This window comes from Bombina bombina, chromosome 6, assembly GCF_027579735.1.
Source record: "Bombina bombina isolate aBomBom1 chromosome 6, aBomBom1.pri, whole genome shotgun sequence".
NCBI classification, from domain to species: domain Eukaryota; kingdom Metazoa; phylum Chordata; class Amphibia; order Anura; family Bombinatoridae; genus Bombina; species Bombina bombina.
Window position 1 is genome coordinate 590,673,026 of NC_069504.1, and position 26,015 is coordinate 590,699,040.

Here is a 26,015-nt window from a genome sequence, read left to right on the forward strand (position 1 = left end):
AATAGTGTGGTAGGGATTTTAGTAAATTGATACATAATAGATACAAATATATAAATTTGAATGTTTCAATTTTGAATATTGCATAATTTGAACATTAAAAGTAAAGAAAGCATTAGAAATACTATTACAAATATATAAATATGCATTTTTCAAATTCAAATATTGCATAGTTCGAATTGAATTATTAGAAAAATTTGAATCAAATATTACATTTAAAGAGAGCATTAGAAATACTATTACATTAAATGAATGTTAGAATGTTGTACATTCTAAACAAATGAACAAATGTGTTAAAATTTGTTTCATTTTTCGAATGTTGCAAAACATTCGTCTATCCCTACCATTTAGTCTGCTTTTCATTCAGTTCAATAAGAATTTTCTACTTGTTATCTTGTGACTATCCTGTTAACTTCTTACATCCTGTATAATTAGTGTTGCCACACAGCCAGTATTTTACCAACATGACTGGTATTTTTAAGGTTCAGGATAAAGTTGAAAAAAAAGATTAAAAATAGAATAAAAGATGCTGTCAGGGTCAAACTTATTTTAAGGTGTTTTAGAATATAATTATAAACCAATAATTATTTAAAAACATAAATGATGCTTACCTGATAATTTTCTTTTCTTCAGATGGAAAGAGTCCACAGCTGCATTCATTACTTTTGGGAATTCAGAACCTGGCCACCAAGAGGAGGCAAAGACACCCCAGCCAAAAGGCTTAAATACTCCTCCCACTTCCCTCATCCCCCAGTCATTCTGCCGAGGAAAAAGGAACAGTAGAAAAAATATTAGGGTGAAAAGGTGCCAGAAGAACAAAAATTACGGCCGCCCCACAGAAAAATACGGGCGGGAGCTGTGGACTCTTTCCATCTGAAGAAAAGAAAATTATCAGGTAAGCATAATTTATGGTTTTCTTCATAAATGGAAAGAGTCCACAGCTGAATTCATTACTTTTGGGAAAACAATAACCAAGCTATAGAGGACACTGAATGCTAAAACAGGAGGGTACAAAAGGCGGCCCATTCTAAATGGCACCAGGCCTGAAACCACAACCCAAAAAAAATTGATTGGTACGAAGCCAAGAAAACATTTGAAAAAGAAAAAAGGCCCCAAGGACACTGATCCACAGATAGTTCATGAGCCTTGCTAGAAACAGCAGAACAGACGCAACTGAGCAAACACTCCTCCAGGAGACACCATCGCCTCAAGGTCGGTCCTCAATCAGACCCCCTCACAAGAAAAAAAGGGGAACAACATTCGAAAACTCCCAAAGGGAAGAGGACACAGAGGAAAAAACAAGGATTCCCGGAAGACCCTAAAAAGGGTGCAATCAAATCCAAAAAATGGAAAACCACAAAAAGAAAGGCAAGCTCACAGAGCCCCTAAGGGTTCCTGAAAACAAGGGAAGGCAATGCCCAGACCCCAAAAAGTACAGAACCACAAGGTTGAGACCGGGAATTAGAAAAGAGAAGAAAATTCTCAGAAAAAACAAAGCAACCGCCCCCCAAAAAACGACTGAAACCAGAGTCCCAAGTCACCAGGAACTCTGAATATCGAAATATTCACAAGCCAACACATGCATCAAACCCAGAGATCAACCTCTGAACACCCCATGCTGCAGTCATACCAGAATGACTCTGAAATAAAATACACACGTATGTTGAACAACCAGGAGCCCAGAACATCAAAGAGGCTCACTGTACCTCCAGAATCTGAGGACAAACAACATAGCTCAGATCCTGTTCCAACATCAGACGAGCCCAAGCAACAGGCAGGCCTGAAAAACAGGGGAACAGAAAAGGACCCCAACCACCAGTCCCCAGATAAAAGGGCAGAATGGGATAGTCTCAGACACCCCAACAGAGCTCGGGTGCCATCCAAAAGTAACCGCAAACAGATACTCCTAAGGTGCACCCCATAGAGATAGGCTGAAACAAGGCATGAAAAGCCCTATGCTCTAACATGAAGACTGCAACCACAGACAGAACAAAACAATCCCAGAAAGGCATACCACTCTCCTTACAGGATAAATCCCTGTTCCAACCACCTGCACACAGGACAGGACCATCACCCACCAGAGAGAGGAAAACCCCCACCTCTTAGAAAGGCAAAACAACCACCCCCTAAGGAATGGGTACAGACAAACAGTGCACACACTTACAAGGCCAAAGTCCTGATTTGAGTTGAATGAAACCCATCCAGGCGCTGCTGATGAATACAAAAAGGAAACTCCTCAAGAAAGGAAGCACATACCGTTCCAGAATAAGGCAGTCCATGAGGAGCTGAAGTACACAGCACTCATGGCTAAGCTGCTAGTGGCTAAACTGGTGAGACCATAAGTTATAGTCTATGTGGAGAACTGGAGCTCTCGAACCGGGCACAGGATCATATAAATCCAGAAAAATATCAGATAAGTTCATGAAGAAAAAGTACCCACACACAGTGTGATCCAGCTAGCGAGCCATGGGGCTAACCACCAAATAGACCAGCTGGCTTAAGCCCAGAGGATCCAGACAAATGAAGGCCCGAGTCCCAGAATTGTTTAGACAAACAATACCCCAGGGAACACCATACCCAGTCTGAATAAAAACAAACTACACAAGGGATAAGAACCCTTAAAAAGGGTCTAAAGATAAACCCTAATCCAAAGGGAAGAGACCACCCCTACAAAGGTCCAACTTCAAAAGAGCTAGGGCACGACAGAGCTGTTAAGATTCTAAGCCCAACAGGCGTACCCCAAACCTCCAGGACCCAGGGGAAACATTGGGGACAAAGTCACCCGAAGAGTGAGATAACAAAGGCTAGTCTCCATAATCTCCTCAGAGTACAAAACCAGAGGACTACATCCATGGAAAAATAATGCATAGCATGCCAAACCCTGGAACCCCTAGAAGGATCCAGGATAAGGAGACCACATAGCCTATCATTCCTAATAAGGAACGACTAACCCTCAGAATAGGAAAAGACCGCAAGGTCAACCTCTAAGGAGAAACAGACAAATCCAGATATCTCGACCTGAAAGAAGAGTCCTCAAAAAGAAACAAGTCCAAAAGGACAATTCCAATAGCCCTAAAAGGGCAAGACCACCCATAACGGCAGCAATGAGGCCCTAACACCTCCAAATCTTCAACCCATGTGAGGAGGGAAACACTCAAATCCTGTAGATATAAGAACCAACGGAGTGTGACGCACTTGAACTCCACCGAGTTCGAAAAGACCAGCTCAAGGGCTGCTGAGGACTGAACTAGTCCCCCATGCCCCCTGGACCCTCAGGTCCTCTCAGAATGCTTAGACGTCACTTGTAAAACAAGCTAAGAAAAACAAATAATAAAGCAATCACTCAGCGCCCTAACTGGACCAGCCAGGTAGAACAGGCGGCACAAGAGTGAAAGAGACCTCAAGACAGAAGGAGCTGGACCCAATCAGAACCAGTCTGAACCAGAGCCCTTACTGTTAAGGCATTAATATTCACCCCCCAGGGAGGGAGAAATAAATGACAGACAACACATAGGACTAAAACATGTCCCCAGAACAACTTCCATAGAAGTAACAGTGCGATCGAGAAATTGCGAGTATCGATTCCAGAACGAAAACTCCCAAAGGAATGTGAAACCAAACATGAGCTTTGAAATCAAATAAAAGTCATCCTAACCAGATTAAATAAAAGAAAAGGCAACCCGTAGGTTTTCGCCTAAAAGGAACAGACACACCCGCAGGACCAGCCTAACGGAACCCTGCTCAACCATGCTCAGATTGAAAAGAATACTCAATAACCAGACTATAAGAAGATTACTTCCTCCCCTTATATTTAATTCTGTGAGCTATTCGAAGTAGAAGACTGAGAACTCTTACATCCGTTAAGGATGAGATCGTCCAACAACGCCAAAATGTGCCATAACAGAATATGAAGGCGTGCCAGTCTATAACAAAAATCACAGCACGCTTCCACTGGAGCCTCAGGAACAGTCGCTCCCCCGGAGAGCTGAACGGGCCACCCCATGCCTGGGAGGCCCAGGTTGACTGTACACAAACATAATCTTAAGCAGACATCTGGAAGCTGCAGATGCGTCATCGCCATCAGGATTTGAATACGGAAATGTGCCGCAACCTCCAGTGGGTACAAACCCCCATCCAGGGAAGGATAAGCATAATCTGGGTCACCTGCACGTGTAGCAACAGAGTAAGTGGTAGGGAACTCACCCCATAGGAAGATGGCTCAGTGGCCCCTAGATTCCACGATCCAGAGGAATTGAGCCCTCTAGCATGGCATATGGAACATAACTGACTGTCATGTGTCATCTGGGCCAATTCGTATTCACTACAATAAGTAGAATCTGAATCAGAGACAACTTCAATCTCAACATCAGAATCCTCCATAACTGAGATATGAATACAAAAAATGGACCAAATTTGAAAAAAAAAAATCTGAATGGCACCTTACACCCACAATGGCTGGGGCACCCACCACCTCCTATGCACCAGACACTAGCGGACTAGAATTTCTCCTTCGCCACGCGGTCAGGAATGCGGAACTGGAGAGTCAAAAACTTGACCACGCCCGGTCACAAGGTAAGCTGTACAGTCCAGAAAAAGCACGCCCCACCGCAAAGGCCGCGTCACTTGCAAGGTCGTTATGTTCCACAAAGCCATGAGCCTAAGAAACACTACACATAAGCAGGTCAGATCACATAACAAACATGATTTAAAAAAAAAAAAACTGTTCATATAACCCCCCTTAGGATTCCAAAATACAAAAGGAGCCTCACTGAGACCCTGATTACTCTATTTGATCCTGCAGGGTGGTAGCCTCTCAGGAAAACATTTGTAATACAAACCAATCATGCCAAAAGTAAAATGAAATGATCTTAACAGAATCTACCCTGTGGAACAGGAACACTGCCCTTCAAGTGTCACAGATAGTAGCCTCACCTCTGGCATGGACTTGAGAGAAGAAAGCAGGCAGCAAAACTCGCCAATGCCGATTGCTTAGGGAGCTGTTAAAAATGAGTTGGGATAGTTTCGCAGAAAGACTCTCCCTGCATCTCCGGACTCTAACGTTCATCCAGGCTCTCACTGAGAAGCTGACAGGATTACTTAAAACTCCAGTTCCATGTCGAAGAGTACTACCCTCCATAAGAGTCAAATCGTAAATTTCTGACACGTCTCTACCAACCTCCTGGGACGAAAGGCAAAGAATGACTGGGGGATGAGGGAAGTGGGAGGAGCCTTTGGCTGGGGTGTCTTTGCCTCCTCCTGGTGGCCAGGTTCTGAATTCCCATAAGTAATGAATGCAGCTGTGGACTCTTTCCATTTATGAATAACATTAGTCCTAGAGGCTTTGGTTTCTAATTTATGCTGTATCATTTTTATGCAAATGTGTGCTAATGGCCATGGCTGGCAGTTTTTTTTTACAGAAAAGATGGGAACACTTTGTACAATTTATCATTTAACATTTGTGTATTACGGTCACTACCAAGTTTGTAGTCTTAGAATGAATGTGTTAAAGAGGGGTTTAGCTTAGGGCTGAGTTTAGGTAAGGGATTTGTGCTGTGGTGAGGTTGGTTTAGGCTAAGGATCAGCTGAGAAAATCTTAGAGGAGGGGTCAGTTACGGTGAGGGATATGCACTGTGTGATCCAAAGTGGAGGGTCTTAAGTCAGCGATCATTTTAGGAGATCCAAATTATAGATCAGATTTAGCATTATACAAACACCATACAATTTATGGGACTAAGCTGTTCTAAGTATTTGTCTTGTGGTTTACCTGCCTATGTACTGTAGCTATTTGTAATATTAATCACTGTAATGTACTCGACATACATTCCTGACATGTGAATCTCACAAGATCACATAAATGAAGCATTCCTATATTGCTGCTTGTAGGGCAACATCTAATTTCCAGTTATGCCACTAAAGTAGATCGACTGCTCAGACTGGTTATCTTTATTTGCCTATTCAAAAAAAAGAAAACAAATACCTCTAGAGAGCAATATTATATGATCATTCTCCAATACATTCATATTGTTTCTAGGGCTTGACAAATCATGGTAATTTACAAAAAGGATTTTTTTTACAGTTAGTGCTGGTTAACAAAAGACTTAACAAAAGCATGCTCATTTTAGATATCAGTACAAAAAAAATAATGACAAATAGAAGCACAATGACAAACAAAAAGAAAGATAGCAACATGTTAAAATGTAGTAGGTGCAGTTATCCATGCAGTTTAATTCTTACATCTCATCTTAATCTATCTATAGCCTTTTTGGATATTGTCATAATACTAAATCTGACTTTTCTAAATTTCACACTTCTTAAAGGTTGGTAGTCTGTTTTATAAAAAATCCTCTCAAAAAAGATCAATAAGAAAATATATCAAAAGTGGCTGCCAAGCAGTGCCCCATTCTGTATAGTCTGTAGTCTCCATCTCTTAATTCACAAGATATTCTAGTATATCGTCACTACTATAAAAAGATTAAGGTAAATATATAAAAAATGTAACGCTCCACAATCTGCTTTGCTCTCTGTAACCAGTCCTCTCATTCTCAACTCAAAATCCATCACACATGCATAGATTAAATGTTCCTAAAGTGCCAATCTTCATTTTATTTCTATACCATCTTCAACCATTGTTTTACTTTTTTTTTTTTTGTGTGTGATTAAAAAAAAATATTTGTCTTTTAATCCCCCACACATCACATATACACATAATTTTACAGCACAACTAGGATGTTATTTCCTAATATGTAACACAGTTGTCAAGTCACACTGAGACAGTGTGGCACACAATTTAAGGTCTGTTCTCCTGATGACACTATAAATCTGTAGGATGAAACCACAAAATTAAAAATCATATTGTGCAAATAAACAGTGGAAAGCAATTAATACCACATCATTGAATGCAAGACAAAATTCCTACTCTGAATGACTAGACATAAATCAAACACAACCTATCTTTAGAAAGATACTTTTATTAATAAACTAGATTTTTATCATGATATTTTTTTCTGGGGGGGGGGGATCTGGATCTCAGACCCTAACATAGCTCTGCTCCATAAACTCGTTTTGTAAAAAAGACTATTCAATGGCGTTTCCTAGCAACTTTTCTTATAGTTTCTAAATCATTGTATACATTTGGGGACACATATTATATGTTTGGCAAACTATGTGAAAGCATCTTATTCACCAGACAAGTTCTAATATGCTGTACAATTTATAAGTTTAAAATGTTGAATACATACATCTGGAGAGTGAATCTTGTTTTCAATTTCTTTTACCTTTTTCTTACAATTGTATTTCTTTTTTTGATACTCTGGAATCTCTTTCAATTATATGATGTGTTACTGTTGATTGTAGTATGACTTAATTCTACACTTGACTTTTGCAAAACAGAAATGTTTGCAATTGTTTGTTGAGGATGGACTGAGCAAAATTGGACAGAACCTTGTACCAGCTGATCAAGAACTGTTAATTTATCCTGTCTGTTACCATGCTGGTCAACATGTAGCTTTATAGATGCCATTGTGTGTTTTCTATTGTTCTGTTTTTTCAAATTGGAAAATAAAATACAAAAACCCATACCCCCCATACCCCATAATGATAAAGTAAAAACCTCAAGTCTTTTTTGGGTTTTGATGCAACAAGCTTTGCACACCTGGATTTAGGGATTTTCTGCCATTCTTCTTTGCAGGTCCAGGTTTTTATTAAGGATATCTTTGGGATTAAAAAAGTGGTGAGCGATGCCTGGTTTTCTCCAGATATGATGCTTGGAATTGAGGTCAAACAGTTCAATCTTCAATTCATCAGACCAGAGAATCGTGTTTTTAGAGTCTGAGGGGCCGATTTATCATATGTCTGGTGGACATGATCCGCTGTAGCGATCATGTAAGCCAGACATCGATAAGTGCAGGAATTTATCATTGCACAAGCTGTTCTGGTGTCAATCAACGTGATCGTATTTGATCGGGCGGATTGATGTCCGCAGCCTCAGAGGCAGTGAACGACTTAAGGAGCAGTGGTCTTAAGACAGCTGCTTCTTAACTCCTGTTTCCAGCAAGCCTGAAGTCTCATGTGGAAACAATGGTATACAGCCCCATTCTGCCCCTGAGAGTCCATTAAGTGTTTGTTATGAAAATTCCAAATGGGCTTTCATGTGTTTTGCATCAAGGAGAGGCTACCATCTGGTCACTCTGCCATAAAACCCAGATTGGTGGAATGTTGCAATGATGGTTTTCCTTCTGCAAGTTTCTCACATCTTCACACATGATCTCTGGAGCTTAACCAGAGGGACAGTTAGGTTTTTCTCCCACAATTGCTCAGTTTGGCTGGGTGGCCAGCTCTAGGAAAAGGTTATTCCAAACTTCTTCCATTTAAGAATTATGGAGGCCACTTTGCTATTGAGAACCTTCAATGCAGCCAATTTTTTGTAGCCTTCCCCAGATCTGTCTCTATGCTCTGCAGGCAGTTCCTTTGACTTCTTGGCTTGGTTGTTGCTCAGATATGCATTTTCAGCTGTGAGACCTTATAAAGACAAGAGTGAGTCATTCCAAATAATGTACAATAAATTGAATGTGCAGCAGGAAGACTCCAATCAATGTGTAAAAACATCTAAAAAGATTATCCAGAAAAATGGGATGCACCTGAGCTAAGTTTCAAGTGTCATAGCAAAGGGTCTGAATACTTATGTCAATGTGATATTTCAGTTTTTTATTTTTTAATAAATTTGCAAAGTTATCATAAATCTAGATTTTGCTTTGTCATTATCAGGTATGCAGTATAAATTTAGGTAAAAGACACACACACATATATATATATTTCCACTGTGTATCTGCACTCACAATTCAAAGATAGTCAGCGACCAGGGTGCTCAGTCAAAATTTCAATAAGTATCAACAAGTAGGGACTGCACTCACTGGATTCAGTTCAAATAATACCTTATTTATTCAATGGTGACGTTTCGGGGTTTGCGTATATATATATTCTTAAACTGAGGTCTGATTTAATATTTTTCTAGAAAATGTTATGATTATCCTATTGTTTTACTATATATATATATAGTCTCTTTGTATGCAAATTATTATAACCCTGGGGAAGTCTCCCTATGGGTGATGGGGGAAACCAGACGTGGACTCCTTGCCCAGTGTGCTTAGAGGAATGTGGCTGCACCTCACTGACGAGGCCCATAGGAGGCTGAAATGATCGTCTGGGGTTGTCATGTTCCTTGTTCAGAGGAGAATTGCCTGGTATTTCGGGGCTGGACTGACCTTACTTGGCGGGATCAGACTGATATACTTCAGGAAAGTTTTCTTCTGTGAAAAGCACACTGGTCTAAAAGAAGCTGCCTCCGGGTGGTAAATCGCCATAGAACAAGCCACTGAGCTGTTGTTCGTTCCTGGTAGAGCGCTTCTCTCTTTGTATGCAAATTATTATAACCCTGGGGAAGTCTCCCTATGGGTGATGGGGGAAACCAGACGTGGACTCCTTGCCCAGTGTACTTAGAGGAATGTGGCTGCACCTCACTGACGAGGCCCATAGGAGGCCGAAACGATCATCTGGGGTTGTCATGTTCCTTGTTAAGAGGAGAATAGCCTGGTATTTCGGGGCTGGACTGACCTTACTTCGCGGGATCAGACTGATATACTTCAGGAAAGTTTTCTTCTGTGAAAAGCACACTGGTCTAAAAGAAGCTGCCTCCGGGTGGTAAATCGCCATAGAACAAGCCACTGAGCTGTTGTTCGTTCCTGGTAGAGCGCTTCTCTCTTTGTATGCAAATTATTATAACCCTGGGGAAGTCTCCCTATGGGTGATGGGGGAAACCAGACGTGGACTCCTTGCCCAGTGTGCTTAGAGGAATGTGGCTGCACCTCACTGACGAGGCCCATAGGAGGCCGAAACGATCGTCTGGGGTTGTCATGTTCCTTGTTCAGAGGAGAATTGCCTGGTATTTCGGGGCTGGACTGACCTTACTTGGCGGGATCAGACTGATATACTTCAGGAAAGTTTTCTTCTGTGAAAAGCAGACTGGTCTAAAAGAAGCTGCCTCCGGGTGGTAAATCGCCATAGAAGAAGCCACTGAGCTGTTGTTCGTTCCTGGTAGAGCGCTTCTCTCTTTGTATGCAAATTATTATAACCCTGGGGAAGTCTCCCTATGGGTGATGGGGGAAACCAGACGTGGACTCCTTGCCCAGTGTGCTTAGAGGAATGTGGCTGCACCTCACTGACGAGGCCCATAGGAGGCCGAAACGATCATCTGGGGTTGTCATGTTCCTTGTTAAGAGGAGAATAGCCTGGTATTTTGGGGCTGGACTGACCTTACTTCGCGGGATCAGACTGATATACTTCAGGAAAGTTTTCTTCTGTGAAAAGCACACTGGTCTAAAAGAAGCTGCCTCCGGGTGGTAAATCGCCATAGAACAAGCCACTGGGCTGTTGTTCGTTCCTGGTAGAGCGCTTCTCTCTTTGTATGTAAATTATTATAACCCTGGGGAAGTCTCCCTATGGGTGATGGGGGAAACCAGACGTGGACTCCTTGCCCAGTGTGCTTAGAGGAATGTGTCTGCACCTCACTGACGAGGCCCATAGGAGGCCGAAACGATCGTCTGGGGTTGTCATGTTCCTTGTTCAGAGGAGAATTGCCTGGTATTTCGGGGCTGGACTGACCTTACTTGGCGGGATCAGACTGATATACTTCAGGAAAGTTTTCTTCTGTGAAAAGCACACTGGTCTAAAAGAAGCTGCCTCCGGGTGGTAAATCGCCATAGAACAAGCCACTGAGCTGTTGTTCGTTCCTGGTAGAGTGCTTCTCTCTTCGTATCTATATATATATATATATATATATATATATATATATATATATATACTGTATATATACACACACACATACAATACTTCTGTGGAAATAGATCACAGTCATCTATTGTTCTTTGTGTAAAGTAGTAGCAAAACACATTACTTTTGAATGTTTAACTTCAACTCATGGCACTCATATTATTTACATTTGTATTATTAGAAAGCATAACAAATGCTAATGTTCCTATTATAGCAACTTAACAGAAGATAGAAACAATAGATCACTTTGAAAATATTTATAAATGTCACACATTTTCCATTAAAAAGTAAGATGTAAGCATATTTAATAGGTGTTTCAGTTAATTATGAAGTATATATAAAAAAAAAGAGTAATATGTCATGTATAGAGGGTTATCACCTAGTCAGTATTTTACCAACATGGCTGGCTTTTTAAGGTTCAGGTCAATGTAAAAATAAAGGTCCTACCATGGTGAAAAGTATTTTAAAGGGACAGTCAAGTCCAAAAAAAAAACTTTCATGATTTAAATAGGGCATGTAATTTTAAACAACTTTCCAATTTATTTTTATCACCAATTTCTTTGTTTTCTTGATATTCTTAGTTGAAAGCTAAGCCTAGGAGGTTCATATGCTAATTTCTTAGACTTTAAAGACTGCCTCTAATCTGAATGCATTTTTACCACTAGACAGTATTAGTTCATGTGTTTCATATAGATAACATTGGACTCATGCACATGAAGTTACCCTGGAGATAGCACTGATTGGCTAAAATGCATGTCTGTCAAAAGAACTGAAATAAGGGGGCAGTTTGCAGAGGCTTAGATACAAGGTAATCACAGAGGTAAAAAGTGTATTTCTATAACAGTGCTGATTATGCAAAACTGGGGAATGGGTAATAAAGGGATTATCTATCTTTTTATACAACAAAAATTCTGGTGTTGACTGTCCCTTTAAGTGTGTTCAAATAACAATGTTTAAAATCACTCCAATAAGCTTTAATTTCTGAGTTATGCTCTATAATTATGTATACAAATGTATTCTTATGTGCATGGCCGGTACATGCACATCTCAAAGGCATCATATTTTAACCCCCACCATAATTAACTATACCTTGCAAGCTCTGTGAAAAACATTTTAAATATATCATTGCTGTATATTTGTTAATTTCATTGGTCAAAATCAAATGCCCCTCTAGAAACAAGTACTGTACTTTAACTGCAAAGCATAATCACATTTTATGAACTGATAGTAGCAAACCTCCAAATCTATTTTATGAAAATAACTGATAGCATAAGCAAATGCATGTATTCATTATGTCAGGTGTTTCACAAGTAAATCTCTAAAGTCTTACCTGTATATCACAAGACTGAGAAAAAAGATCAGATTTTTATAATTAACGGACCATTAAATAAAGTAGATTTGCATAATCAACAATTGCATGATAAAAATACAATGCAGTAGCACTTAATCTAAACTTCAAATGAGTAGATTTTTTTCATGACAAATTTCAAAGTTATGTCTATTTCCACTCCTCATGTATCATGTGACAGCATTCAGCCAATCACAAATACATATACGTATATTCTATAAACTCTTGCACATGCTCAGTAGCAGCTGGTGACTCAAAAAGTGTAAATATAAAAAGACTGTGCACAATTTTTTAATGGAAATAAAATGGAAAGTTGTTTAAAATTGTGACCTCTATTTGAAATCATGATAGTGGAATTTTGACTTGAGTGTCCTTTTAAATAAAAACAGGAAATTCAGACAATACAATTGAAGTATGCAAATAGCATAACTTGAACAAAATCTAAACTGGCAGTCAAACTCAATTGATCACAATCACAAGCTTTATTCTGTCAAATTGTCCCCATTTCCTTTTTAGGTTTTCTATGGAGATAACAAGATCAGATATAAAGAATGGCCAGTCATGTTTAAAAGGGGGTGCCTAGTCACTCTACTGTAGAGCCTATATGTTCTTAGGCTTAGAGAGAGAAAAAAAAACTGTGTTTTTAATATGTATATTTCTGTACCATTACTAAGGGCTCCATGTACGAAGCAGCGAACGCTGCTCCGGAGCCCTTGCTGGGCAGGTTCGCATATACCTCTGAGGTGGCGAGGAAAAAATCACTGAGAGCTCGCTCTTGGTGAATGACAGCCCCTTCAGTTGCGCAATTGGTTGTGCAAATGAAAGGGCGGGCATTACACACTCCGATGAGTGTGTAATGATACATATCAACAGATCCGCTGCCCCTGTGTAGAGAAGGTGGGCGGACAACTTTGCGAGTTGAGAAGCTGTCTGCCCGCCGGTTAGTACATGGAGCCCTTTATCTCATTTTTACTTTATGTATTTGGACACCAGTATGCCAAATGTCACTAACACCAGCATAAATACCAGAAATAACACTGTTTAAATTATTTTCTTTGTAACTCACATTTAAATCAGCCATGTTTACAACACTAACACAAGGAATTGATGAACAGAAAGGAAATTTAGCATTGTATGATAATGATTTTGAACATGATTATCATTTTTAAAAACTTCTGGAGCAAGCAGAAGAAATAGAGTTGTTTCCCAGATACAGACATGTCTATAATCTAGTTCAGGCAAATGATGAACAGTGAGCTTGAGGGAGATGAGTACAGAATATATCACATACTGACACATCATATTTGCGCAGTAGTTGTGTTTTACCCTGGAGAAGTAGTGCTTTTAAAAATCTGTAGTACAACACAAATCTAGCTAAACAGCACACAAATAACCAACTTTTTTTTTTTCTTTTCAATCTTAACAATGTCTAAAGCCTTTAGATGATAGATAGCTATAACTAATGAGGGCTATATTTTTAATAAGAAAATGACACATGGTAAGGATTTACTAAAGAAACTTAAGAGGACAGTAATATTGCTTGACCCTTTTTCTTTTTTTTCTATTGAGGAAGAGATAAGTAAGATAAGGAATCAGAGAAATTTAGTTTAAGATTTGACACTCTTAGATTTTTATATAAAGTGCCAGATTACAAGTGGAGCACTAATTAACATTTTTTTTGCGCTTGATGGTTACACTCGTATTATGAGTTAAAAGTAAACTGTTTTCACTGTATGTAGAGGTACTGGAACGTTTATTCCAAGAGATGAGAGATCCCTCATGCACTCTACAAATGTGTCGCTCTTGAGGATAGGTTTGACAGGAGGAATCTGCCCCTGTGCGGATGAGTCTTGAACCCTATCCTCTAACCCTGGGTGATAACCTCCAGAACCCAAGCGACGAATCGGGGCCGCCCCTTCATGCCGACTTTGTCTTGGCGGGCTTCTTGCTCTGCTTAGTCTTGTTCCAAGAGTTAGCTGGCTTCCAAGATCCCTTGGACTGCTCGGTCTTCGCAGCAGGCTGCTGGCATTGAGCAACAAACAGATGAGGGGGCGCCCTATAAATATCAGTAGATAATAACTAGAGTTCAAGAGTCAAGGAATATGGTGGGGAATAATATAGGTCTGTCAATCCTTTATATAGGAAGCCTGATGAAACAGCCATTGGCAGAGAAACGCGTTGCCTTTATTTTTAATATTTTAATAAAGTCATTTTTTACTTACTGAACACTTGCTGCCTCTTTTTGGGACCTGGTTCCTGAGCTGGGGGTCCCTCTTGGATTTTCCTGACTGTGTTTTGATCTCTGGACTACTGCTGTATCCTGAGTGCCTATATCCAAGTCTATTGGGTGACTGTATTGACCCCATTCTGCTCCTATAGCATCAATGGAGATGCTTTCAATATTGTGAGTACCATTCTCATTTTTTGTCTTGATTCATCATTGCCCTACAATACTAGGTCATATAGGCACCAGTGTCCCTCTTATTGTTTTAATATAGACAACACATCTTATGCGGGAGGCCTGGTCTTCTGGGTGACTGTAATAGATCCCAGACTGTCTCTACAGCACTGAGTGAGGTGCTTTCTCAAATGTGAGTTCATTTCTTGCATCAACTATTTTGTTTTGTATGAAACAATATTGGGCCATGTGGCGCATCTGTCTCCTCTTGTCTTTGTAGATTGCTGGCATTGAGACTTGTCCGAACAAAAGGGACGAAAAGTAGAACCCTAAGGCTTATTCTTCTTATTCTGCAGAAGGAAAGTACCCTTGCCTCCCGTGACTATATATATGATAAAGTCCAGGCCTGGACCAAAAAGGACTTTCAAGTGTGACAGGTTAGTAGCAGCGCTCCTGACATGGAATTGAGAGAATAAAGGCAGGCAGCGAAACTCGTCAACGCTGATTGCCCAGGAGCTGTTAATATGAGAAGGGGTGGTTTCACAGAGAAGACACTCCCTGCATCTCCGGACTCTAACTTGCCGGGTTCCTAATGCCCACAAGTAATGAATGAAGCAGTGGACTCTCCTCCCATTAAGATAGAAAAAAGTACCAGCACTGTTTTATACAGGTAAATCCTTTTTCCATGTTGGATTATATATATATATATATATATAAATAAATATATATATATATATATATATATATATATATATATATATATATATATATATATATATAAAATAATAGATACATACAGATATATATATATAGCTATATCTATTTTTTTGTGTTTTTATCTACTTAACTAAAGGGCTCCAATGCACTTATATATATATATGTGTGTGTGTGTACATTTGTATTTATGTGTATATATGTTTGTAAATACACATACACATATAAATTCATATGTACATACATATATATATATATATATATATTTATACACAATTTACATACATATTTAGACATATTTATGCAAGTATCTCTATGTTCTAACACCTGGGACCTCATATCTTTGAGCCCTTATAACTTTTTTGTGCAAGGAGCGAGCTGCACTTAGTCTTATGGCGCGGTCAGGCCGGGCTGTGACTATACAGCTGGCCTGATGCGCTGACTGAATATTACAGACCCGCTCAGCAGAGAGCAGAGAGCGGGTCTGTAAAAGCGCCGTATTTTAGCAAAATATAAAAGGAAAAAATGCTTTTATGGCTATAGCACCTAAATAATGTTATATAATTCTGCACTATGTGCAGAATTATATAACATTATTTTTAAGGTTTACTGTCCCTTTAAGTCAATAGATAATAAATAAAAACTCATGTGATCAGGGGGCTGTCAGAAGAGGCTTAGATACAAGGTAATCACAGAGATAAAAAGTATAGTAATATAACCATGTTTTCTGTGCAAAACTGGGAATTGGTAATAAAGGGATTATCTATCTTTTTAAACAAACATTTTTTAGTTGACTGTCCCTTTGAGATCTAATAACACAATTACAAATACCCATTCATAATAGTTTACTTCCTATTGTTATAACAACAGAATAACAGATTTATATCACAGTCAACAGAAACCACAATAGATCTTTGTTAGTGGCTGTCATGTTAAATATAGTTTGTTTGAAATGCAGCTTTTTAGGTTTATTTAAGAATTTAAAACTATAAGATTAAGCATCACAATAAATAACGCATCTTTTGAATACAAATTATTAGAACATTCTGATTAAACGTTCATTAAAACCACATAATACATCTTACAAAGGGTGTCCAATGAAGCCTGGATTTAGAATTTTTTCTTTGAGCACAATATACTTTAAATATTTTTCTTGTGCTCAGAGTGTTCTTGTAATAAGAGAATTGGAATCCATGTTGTGTTTGTGTGTCTTGAAGAATAACCTTGTATCTCACAGATTTAAAGGTACTTCTCCAAGAAAATATATTAAAAGTATAAGAGATACTTTAAGAAGCCAGCTATTTTCAAAGCACGCCAAGAGTAAAATCCATCCACACCGACTTGCAAATTTTCCTTATTTGCTACACATTTTCTAGGTGTATATCCCTACATCAATATTGTAACCTTCAATGTTCTTCATAGTTAAAGGACATATGTGCTTTTAGGTAGCACAACTCATTTCAGAAATGCAGCCTTAACATATTTTATGCCTCAAGGCAATCCACTCCTATTGGCCTGTACCTTATAGACTCTATTAACTGAGAATCAGATCTTTTAAACCTTAACATGCATCATTAGGGAAGTATGGAAGAGAGACGGGTGAAATTCTATTTATGCTTCTATAGAAAGCTGGTTATTGAACCATTATTGCTCAAATCTTTTCTTCCTTTCATCTGCTGCACTCTTATTTCCAGTTTTGTATAAGCTGCAGTAATTTTAGCTTTCATTCATCTCTGTGTTCTATAGCATCATAAGAAATGGGGGCATAGGCAAGGTTGGATTTGCAGCCCGAATGGAGTCTATAATCTGCCTGAAGGAACAGCAGAGACTGTAATGCCATTAAATGAATACAAAAGCGATTACTTTCATATTTTAGGTTTAGCATTGTGTCCTCTACACTGGTAAAATTAAATTATCTGTCAGTATCATTTATACAGAATCTTTTACATGACTTTGGTCCCAGTGCATTATGGATGCTGTGTGACCAGAATATGATCACAAATTGCAATTACTAATTGCTATAATACTTTATAAAGTTCAATATCATAAAGCATTTGCTGCCAAAATAGGTTTAGCAGGATCCTTCAATACTTGATATAGAAAGCACAAAACCTACTACAGTATTGTGCCAGTGATCTTATACTGCAATCAGCACAGTTATTGACAAACTAATTTTATGATGCAGAGAAAGCATATATATTATTGCAATTAGTACTAAGCTACACGAAAATATATAGCTGTATATATATATATATATATATATATATATATATATATATATATATATATATATAAACACAAATACACACACAACTTGTTTTTTATACTTTGTAGTTAGTAATTAGTATGTACTAAATTAAACAATGCCAATACAAAATGGGCAAGGCACATAGCATAATTGCTAGATCAATTGGAAATCATTCTCTAACTAGAGTAAAATCAAATTCATTCACAGAAAGTAAAAAAAAGTGTACTGCAATCTAATTCAGAGATACTGTTTAGAGTCTATTTTTCTCCTTTTTTTCCTTCTTTAGTTAGAATAAAAGGGTTCAAAGTTTACATATGGTAAAATACAATGTTATTAAAGCTATACAGACCGTGGCAAAATAGACATTGATTAGCTGTTCGTCCCTAGACAGTTATGATTACAGCTTTAATGGTAAAACCCACCATTGGTGTCTTCCAGGCTGCTCTGTGATGGTAAGTGTGGGGAGGATGGTGGCTGCTGCTGCTGGGAGTATGAAGCACTCACATCACTCTCTTGATTGGTTGTAGTGCTGTCAAGTTGCCCCACTGGTGGTGGCCAGGGAAGATCTTTGATTACTTTAATTTCAACTGCACCAGCAAGATACAAGAGGGAGAAAGAAACAGAAAGAAACAAGTAGAATTTGAGACTAGGTAGAGAATACCACACACCACAAGAGTAAAACACCTTGATTTGTTAGAAGAGATTTAAATAAAAGAAATCCTGACTGTGTGAAAGAACAATAAACATTTAAATTGGTTACGCAATATAAAGAGTTATCAGCTTTGCATATTGCCATTCCTCATAGTAATCAATAATATTGCAAAAAAAATATTTAGTGCCTAATCTCTTACAGCAATACAGCTTTGCAAATTAAAACATGTTATTGGCTAGATCAAATTTCAGTGTATATGCCAGAAATATACATGTATAATTGTGAAGTGTTGGGACAAACTAGATTTTTGAAAATGAATTTAATCCTCAGGGAATGTCATAGACCAAAGTTTTACTTTGATTTTTGATCTGATGGATTTGATACAGCCACCATGACTGCTATAGGGGGCTGTGAGGTTGACATGCAAAGAGGCAGGGAGCAGATTGGGTACCTGCTCATGCAATATCACCTAGCCATCAAAACTGCTCAAGCCCATGCGACATATATAAACATCCAGATGGACATAAACTAATTAAATATTAAACGGTCCATAAATGACACATAGGAAATGTCCATGTCAGGTGAAAAAAATAACTTATCATCAGACTACAGTCAGTTTAATGAGATAAACTTTGCTCCACAGCAAAAGTATAATTTGCTCCATTATAAGGCTTTACACAATTATGTATTATATAATTATTCATCAATCTATTGAGCAGGAAATCTAAATCACCAGCTTTTAACACAGGGACAGTATTTTCATGTTAACAATTTGAAAGGTTATTGGCACTATTATAATATTCAAATTATTATGTTGCATATATGGATAAAAAACAAGGTGCATTTTACTCACATCTGAGTGCATGACAGATTATGATAGAGCATAATTAATTTAGAATTTATTTTCACCAAACTGTTCAAAATTAGTTAAAGGGACACTGAACCCAATTTTTTTTTCTTTTGGGATTCAGATAGAACATGTAATTTTAAGCAACTTTCTAATTTACTTCTATTATCAAATGTTCCATATTCTCTTGGTATCTTTATTTGAAAAAGAAGGCATCTAGGCTTTTTTTTGGTTTAGACTCTGGACAGCACTTTTTTTTTGGTGGATGAATTTATCCACCAATCAGCAAGAACAATCCAGGTTGTTCACCAAAAATGGGTTGGCATCTAAACTTGCATTTCAAATAAAGATACCAAGAGAATGAAGAAAATTTGATAATAGGAATAAATTAGAAAGTTGCTTAAAAGTTTAAGCTCTATCTGAATTACGAAAGAACAAATTTGGGTTCAGTGTCCCTTTAAATTCTCTGACAATATTATAAATGTAATTAGACTTTACTCCTTGGCTAGAGGTTTTGAATTTAGCAAAAATAAATCCAAATCTTATTTTTTTTTTTACAAGAACATACTGTGTATATATATATATATATATATATATATATATATTTATATATTTATTTTTTTAAATCACTTGATTGATATTTTAGGACAGTGATTGCCAACATGGGGCCCACAAATTAATATTTTAGAAGCATTAAATGCCACATATAAATGTATCATTATTAAATATTACCATCTTTCCAATAAATGGCCAGAGGAAATATGTAAGGCTATTTTCTCCTCTAGATGGCAAATTTGATTTTGACCACTCCAAAGCACATATTTTATCTATTGCCCACATTCTCAATTCAGCTTTTTTTCTGGGGCCACAAACACTAGTGCAGAGGGCCACCAGTTGACCTTCCCTGTTCCAGAGCAAGCTAACATCTGCATGTCAGATAGTGCACTAAATTTGAATGGTGTGGAAGGGAGCGCTAAAAGCTAAAAAGGCTGATGAGGTATGTGTAGACAGTTTAATACATATAATAACAATATAAAAAACAACACAAGCATACAATGGTACACTATTAAAATAATAAAATGACTAAAAACTGCATGGATCCATGATGTATCTAAAAATTAATACACGCTAACATGAAAATGAATACACGTTAGCATAAGACTAACCAAAAGTGGTAAAGTGCAAATGTTGCAAAGGTGTGAGTATCAGTAGTGAAAATGTGTGACAATAACAATTAGAGATGGCTAAATGAATCACAAAAATATCACAAATATCAAAGTGTCCAAATTAAAGTTCAAAGTTTCCAAAAGAGTGTGATTCCAAATAATTATATCCAAACACTGGTGTGTGATAGTCAATCCAAACTTGGGTGTGTCGTGGAAAAAATTCCAATGGGTAAACTTGAAATGCTGAATCCTATAGATGTGTATATAAGTACCAAATAAATACAAAAATATAAAAATAAAAATAGAAAAATAAAAAATGTAATGTATGATGAGTCACATCTGTCTGTAAACACTTTTTGATACATATGTTTTTAAAGACATTGATCCATTTTTTACATATCCATTTTTTTACATCACTTGTGTACATACACAACTTATCCGATAAGACATAACATAACACATCTGACTCTATCCCCTGATGGAGGTTCTGAAAATAGGTGTAGGACTTACACACACAGGTACAAATAAATTTATGATCCTATTTTTTATAAAAGAAAGTCTGGTATAAGTAAACATCTGGCTATACCGAAACCGGAAGTGACACCATAAGCACTTAAACCAGAACCGGAAGTGACACTAAATACCGGAAGTGATGTCCAATACCGGATATATCAGAATGGTAAATTAGACAATAAACTCATGGGGCAACCATTCCTTTAAAAGAAAGCAACACTACTTTATGTTAAGTTTTAGTTCCATACTATATCTTCAAATACACATTACATGTATAACATATCAGTCACTTATATAGTTAAGAATTGCCAACTAAGAAAAATTCCCAGAGTGCAACAGCATCAACAGGAAGGGGCGTTCCTAACAAATTTTGTGCCAAAATAGACACAAATATCTCTGGATGTTACCCTATATAAGCTCCAAGTAGACAAATAACAGTATAGTCTTGAAAAAGGCCTGGGAAAGGCCGAAACGCATTGACATACTGGTGAGCTTATTTCTACTAATCATAAAGTGTAAAAAAAATTATTGCACCATTGTTTTTTTCTTGTTTATTTACAGGTTCAGGATATATTTTTTACTTTTACTTTTATTTTTATATTTTGTTTTTCTATTTTTATTTTTATATTTTTGTATTTTTTTGGTACTTATATACACATCTATAGGATTCAGCATTTGAAGTTTACCCTTTGGAGTTTTTTTCACTTTTCCACGACACACCCAAGTTTGGATTGACTATCACACACCAGTGTTTGGATATTATTATTTGGAATCACACTCTTTTGGAAACTTTGAACTTTAATTTGGACACTAATATTTTTGATATTTGTGATATTTTTGTGATTCATTTAGCCATCTCTAATTGTTATTGTCACACATTTTCACTACTGATAATCACACCTTTGCACTTAACCACTTTTGGTTAGTCTTATGCTAACGTGTATTAATTTTCATGTTAGCGTGTATTAATTTTTAGATACATCATGGATCCATGCAGTTTTTAGTCATTTTATTATTTTAATAGTGTACCATTGTATGCTTGTGTTGTTTTTTTATATTGTTATTATATGTATTAAACTGTCTACACATACCTCATCAGCCTTTTTAGCTTTTAGCGCTCCCTTCCACACCATTCACATTTGATACATTCTTAGTCTGCTAGGGGACTTTTGGAAGTGAGCTTAAGGCACACATACTAGCGCTCGGTTTACGACATCCAGTTCATTAGTGCACTAAATTCCTCAAATACTTCTAAGGGGATGCAAAGATAAAATTTATGCTCATGTTGTGCAAGTAATGGAATTCTTCATGTAGCTTTGTACTATATTATTTTAATAAAACTTAAAATCTTTATTTCCATAGCATTATTATGCGTTTTATTATCCAAACTAGCAAGTGATAATGGGTTACTTCAGGTCACGACAATTTACAGCACTGTTTCAGATTGCGCTCAAGTGCAACACGTGTAAAATATGCACAATAAGCTTGCTAATGGTGCTCCCTGTACTATCCCTTAAAAGAATAGGATGTGCTAAAAAATGTTTGGCTGTGTTAAGGTGTTTTTGGGCTTAAAATATTTAACCATCCACCTGTAATACTTAACTGTGAGTTATTATTGACACAATATTATGGAAAATATAACACACCTTGCTCTATCGAATACACGTCACTTCTAATTTAACCTTTAATCTCTGACACCATCATGCCCCCTCCATATGATCTCCTGATTTGATTAAATACATGTGTAAGTAATAGTTTGCATAAAGAGACATCAAAGACCATTAGTATGTTTGCTTTATCTAAAATATGCATTACAGCTTTTTTTGTCACATAACTAGCTGATATATGGATATACTTTTTCTGGTATTGTCAATAAATGATAGTCTTTGATTACTGAGTTTCTCATTAGCAGCAAGTTCAATGAGATGATTAGGTGCCAAGGGATTGCCATTAGCAAGTATTTAATAGTGACTGAAATGAGCCAGTTCTAAGGTCTGATCTTAATACATCCTTGGATCTCTTAGCAACCAAGAGACTTTCTTTGCAGTTTTATTTTTTAACAGCATTGTGGTATGAGTTGTAGATTAAACTGTGGCACCTGAGCACTATGTTACCAGGGTAAGCCTCTCTCTTTCCTCACCCTTTTTAAAGAAAAACTCATCCTCGTCTTGGTTCACTCACATATATAATTTGCCAAAAGAATCAAACATTTTTTTTTCTAAAATGTGACATTACAGGACTATTTTACAATTTTCTAAAGTAAAATATTTTCACACCAGCACTTTCATAGCTTTGTGATTTCTCTGAACCCTTAAGTCCTGACTAGATATGGGCAAATGTTTTGCAACATTCAAAAATTGAAGCAAATTTTAACAAAATTGGTTGTTTGCTTTGCATTTCAAATATTCACTTAATGTAAAAGTGTTTCTAATGTTCTCTTTAAATGTAATATTCATTTTTAATTTTTCTAAAAATTCTATTTGAACTATGCAATATTCGAATTCGAAAAATTAAAATCAATATATTTGTAATAGTATTTCTAATGCTCTCTTTAAATGTAATATTCAAATTATGCAATATTCAAAATAGAAACATTAAAATTAATCTATTTGTATCTATTATGTTTCAATTTACTAAATTCCCTACCACATGAACTATTGAACTTTGAATAGTATTTTTTAAATCTAATGTTACATTCGAAATTCTAATGTGGATATTCAATCTCATTCAATTATGAACATTCGAAAACCGGAAATAACATTTGATTACTGAATTTTAATGGATTTTCATTCTTATCAACATTGGATTGTCCAAAACGAATGAACCAATGTACACAGGAATATTTGTTCTACCAAGCAAATTGCACTTTATTCACATTCGCCCATCCCTAACCCGGACTACTATGAAAACGTGAAAATACTTCATTCTCAATTATTAAAAAAATTGACTATCCATGACTATAGTGATAGGACCCCTAATTTTCAAAGTGATAAGAGGTTAGCAGCAAGTAAACTTTCAATGCGTTTCACTCGGGAATAAGGCTTTTTCAAGATAATAAAAAGCCCTATTCACGGGTGAAACGCTTTGAAAGTTTACTAGCTGCTAACCTCTTATCACTTGACTTCATTTATACAGCAATTGATCGCTTGAAAGAGTTTGGCCAAACTCGTTTTTTCTTCAAAAACTATCAGCTTAAGAAACGCTATCCACCGAGCAAACTGGGCAGTCCCGGATTTCACCTGCGTACATTTGCACTAAGGACAGGTTACCTATCATCATTAAGAGGATCACTACATCATCGTCTGTTCATTTCGTAACAGTGAGTACGTTGCTGTATATACAGTTACCTGTGACTTTACAAATATACCGTAACCTATTACCCAACAGTATCCCTGTCATACTAATCCCTATCTTGCACTTATCGGTAAGAAGGTATATGCTGGGATATTTCACGCTGTATATAGACTTCACATTATTGCTGGGATCACTACTTTTCTGATTGAAGTATCTGCACTGCTGAAAGCTACTGTACAATAATATATGGTGAAGGCATTGTTTATGATAAGCCTACCTGTTGAGATGTAAAATCTGCATCTGGAGGAATTTTGAGAATTATATACCTGTGCTTGAAGATCATATAAGCTATTTTAACTTTGTATAGCAGCACACTCCATTTTTTAAGGTGGATTTTGCATTGGGAGACGTCCCAAATAGTTTTACTCAGTAGTTCAAAGTTTTATTTTTGTTTTTAACTAGATTCCATTTGTACCCATTATATTTTAAATGATGATGTTCTGTGTTAAAAATCTTTAGAATAAGAGTACACAATTTTGTGTGAGGTTATTACAAGAATCTATACGGATTAATTTGAACACATTACTTTGTGACATAAGATATACTTCCATTAAGAGATTTTTTTGATTATAATCCATTTAGGATTTCTGTGTATGTTCACAATAAATATTGTGCTTTATGTTTTAAATCACTCACTGGCCTTGTATTATAATTAATCTGAACACTGCATTATGCTGATCTAGACAGTGTATCTAGACAGCAGTTAATTTGCAACTTGTATTTGTTTTTTGCCACTTCTAGGTTTGCTAGTGTCTTGAACACTTTATACACATTTCGGTAATACACATTTTTCAACACATGTATACACTTATAATGAATTTATGTTAAACACTGTGATGTACTATGCTTTTTAGCGCCATCCTACTTTCTTTTTATTTTTTTGCACTTTCCTATTGGTCACTCTTGTGGAAGAGTCACCCTGGATTGGCTGTGAGTATTTAGTCTAGCGCAAACGCTTTCTTTCTATCATTAATTCTCTAAATAAGATTAAAAAAAGTAAAGCAGGAATAATGCAGAAATAAGTAGTACAATCTGATAACCCACCCCCAGTACAGCTTCCAGCATTGCTTTGAGAGAGAAAAAGCATACCAATGTATATCAGTTGCCTCTATTAATGCAAACAGGGTGGATACAAATCAATGACAAAAAAAAAAAAAAAATGTAAAGAATTTTTTTAATTTAAAATCAGATTATTTTTTTTATTTTTTATTTATATAGGATTTTTTTTTTAAATAAAATGCTTTTTGAAAAAAAAAATCTATCTAAATATAGTTTCTATTTAAGATACATTATAATCCAAAGGTTATTCATCCTGAGATATAGATTAGTTTTTAATTATATAACTAATGGCTGTAATGGTTTTTTTTAAGGAAAATTAATTCAATAAATTCATTCACAATGTCATGCTCTCCCAGAGGTTTCTGTCAGATTATTTTGGACAATTGTTCTGTCTTGAAGATATTATCACATACTATCGGTTTTGTAGTTCTCAAAGCTGTGAATTTGTGTTTGCAGTAATAACATCCCCCTTCTTCACAGCAAAATGTTATAAAATTAACATACAGAGTTATTAAATTGACCTTAAAGGGATATAATCATGAAAGATAACTTTTGGATTTCAGATAGAGCATACAACTTTCAGATTTCAGATATACTTCTATTATCCGATTTGCTTCATTATCTTGGAATCCTTTGTTGAAGGAGAGCAATGTTCTACTGCGGCCTATCTGAATACATTGGGTGAGACAGTAACAAGCAGCTAGCTCACAGCAGTGCATTGCTTCTGAGCCTACCTATACAGCCTTTTCAACAATGAATACCAAGAGAACAAAGAAAGTTAGATAAGAGAAAGCAATAGGAAAATTGTTAAAAAATACATGTTCTTTCTGAATCATGAAGGTTTAATTTTGACTTTACTGTCCCTTTAATGCCATTCCTCCCCTGCAAATCTATG

At 36.7% G+C, this 26,015-nt stretch overlaps 1 protein-coding gene across 1 annotated transcript in view; it reads right to left on the reverse strand.

Annotated features, from left to right (window-relative positions):
• SHF (Src homology 2 domain containing F) overlaps positions 1-26,015 on the reverse strand; it is a 539,240-nt gene that overhangs the window by 143,011 nt on the left and 370,214 nt on the right. Inside the window, 1 exon segment of the mRNA XM_053717571.1 lies at positions 17,952-18,121. Coding sequence (XP_053573546.1) covers positions 17,952-18,121 — 170 coding nt within the window.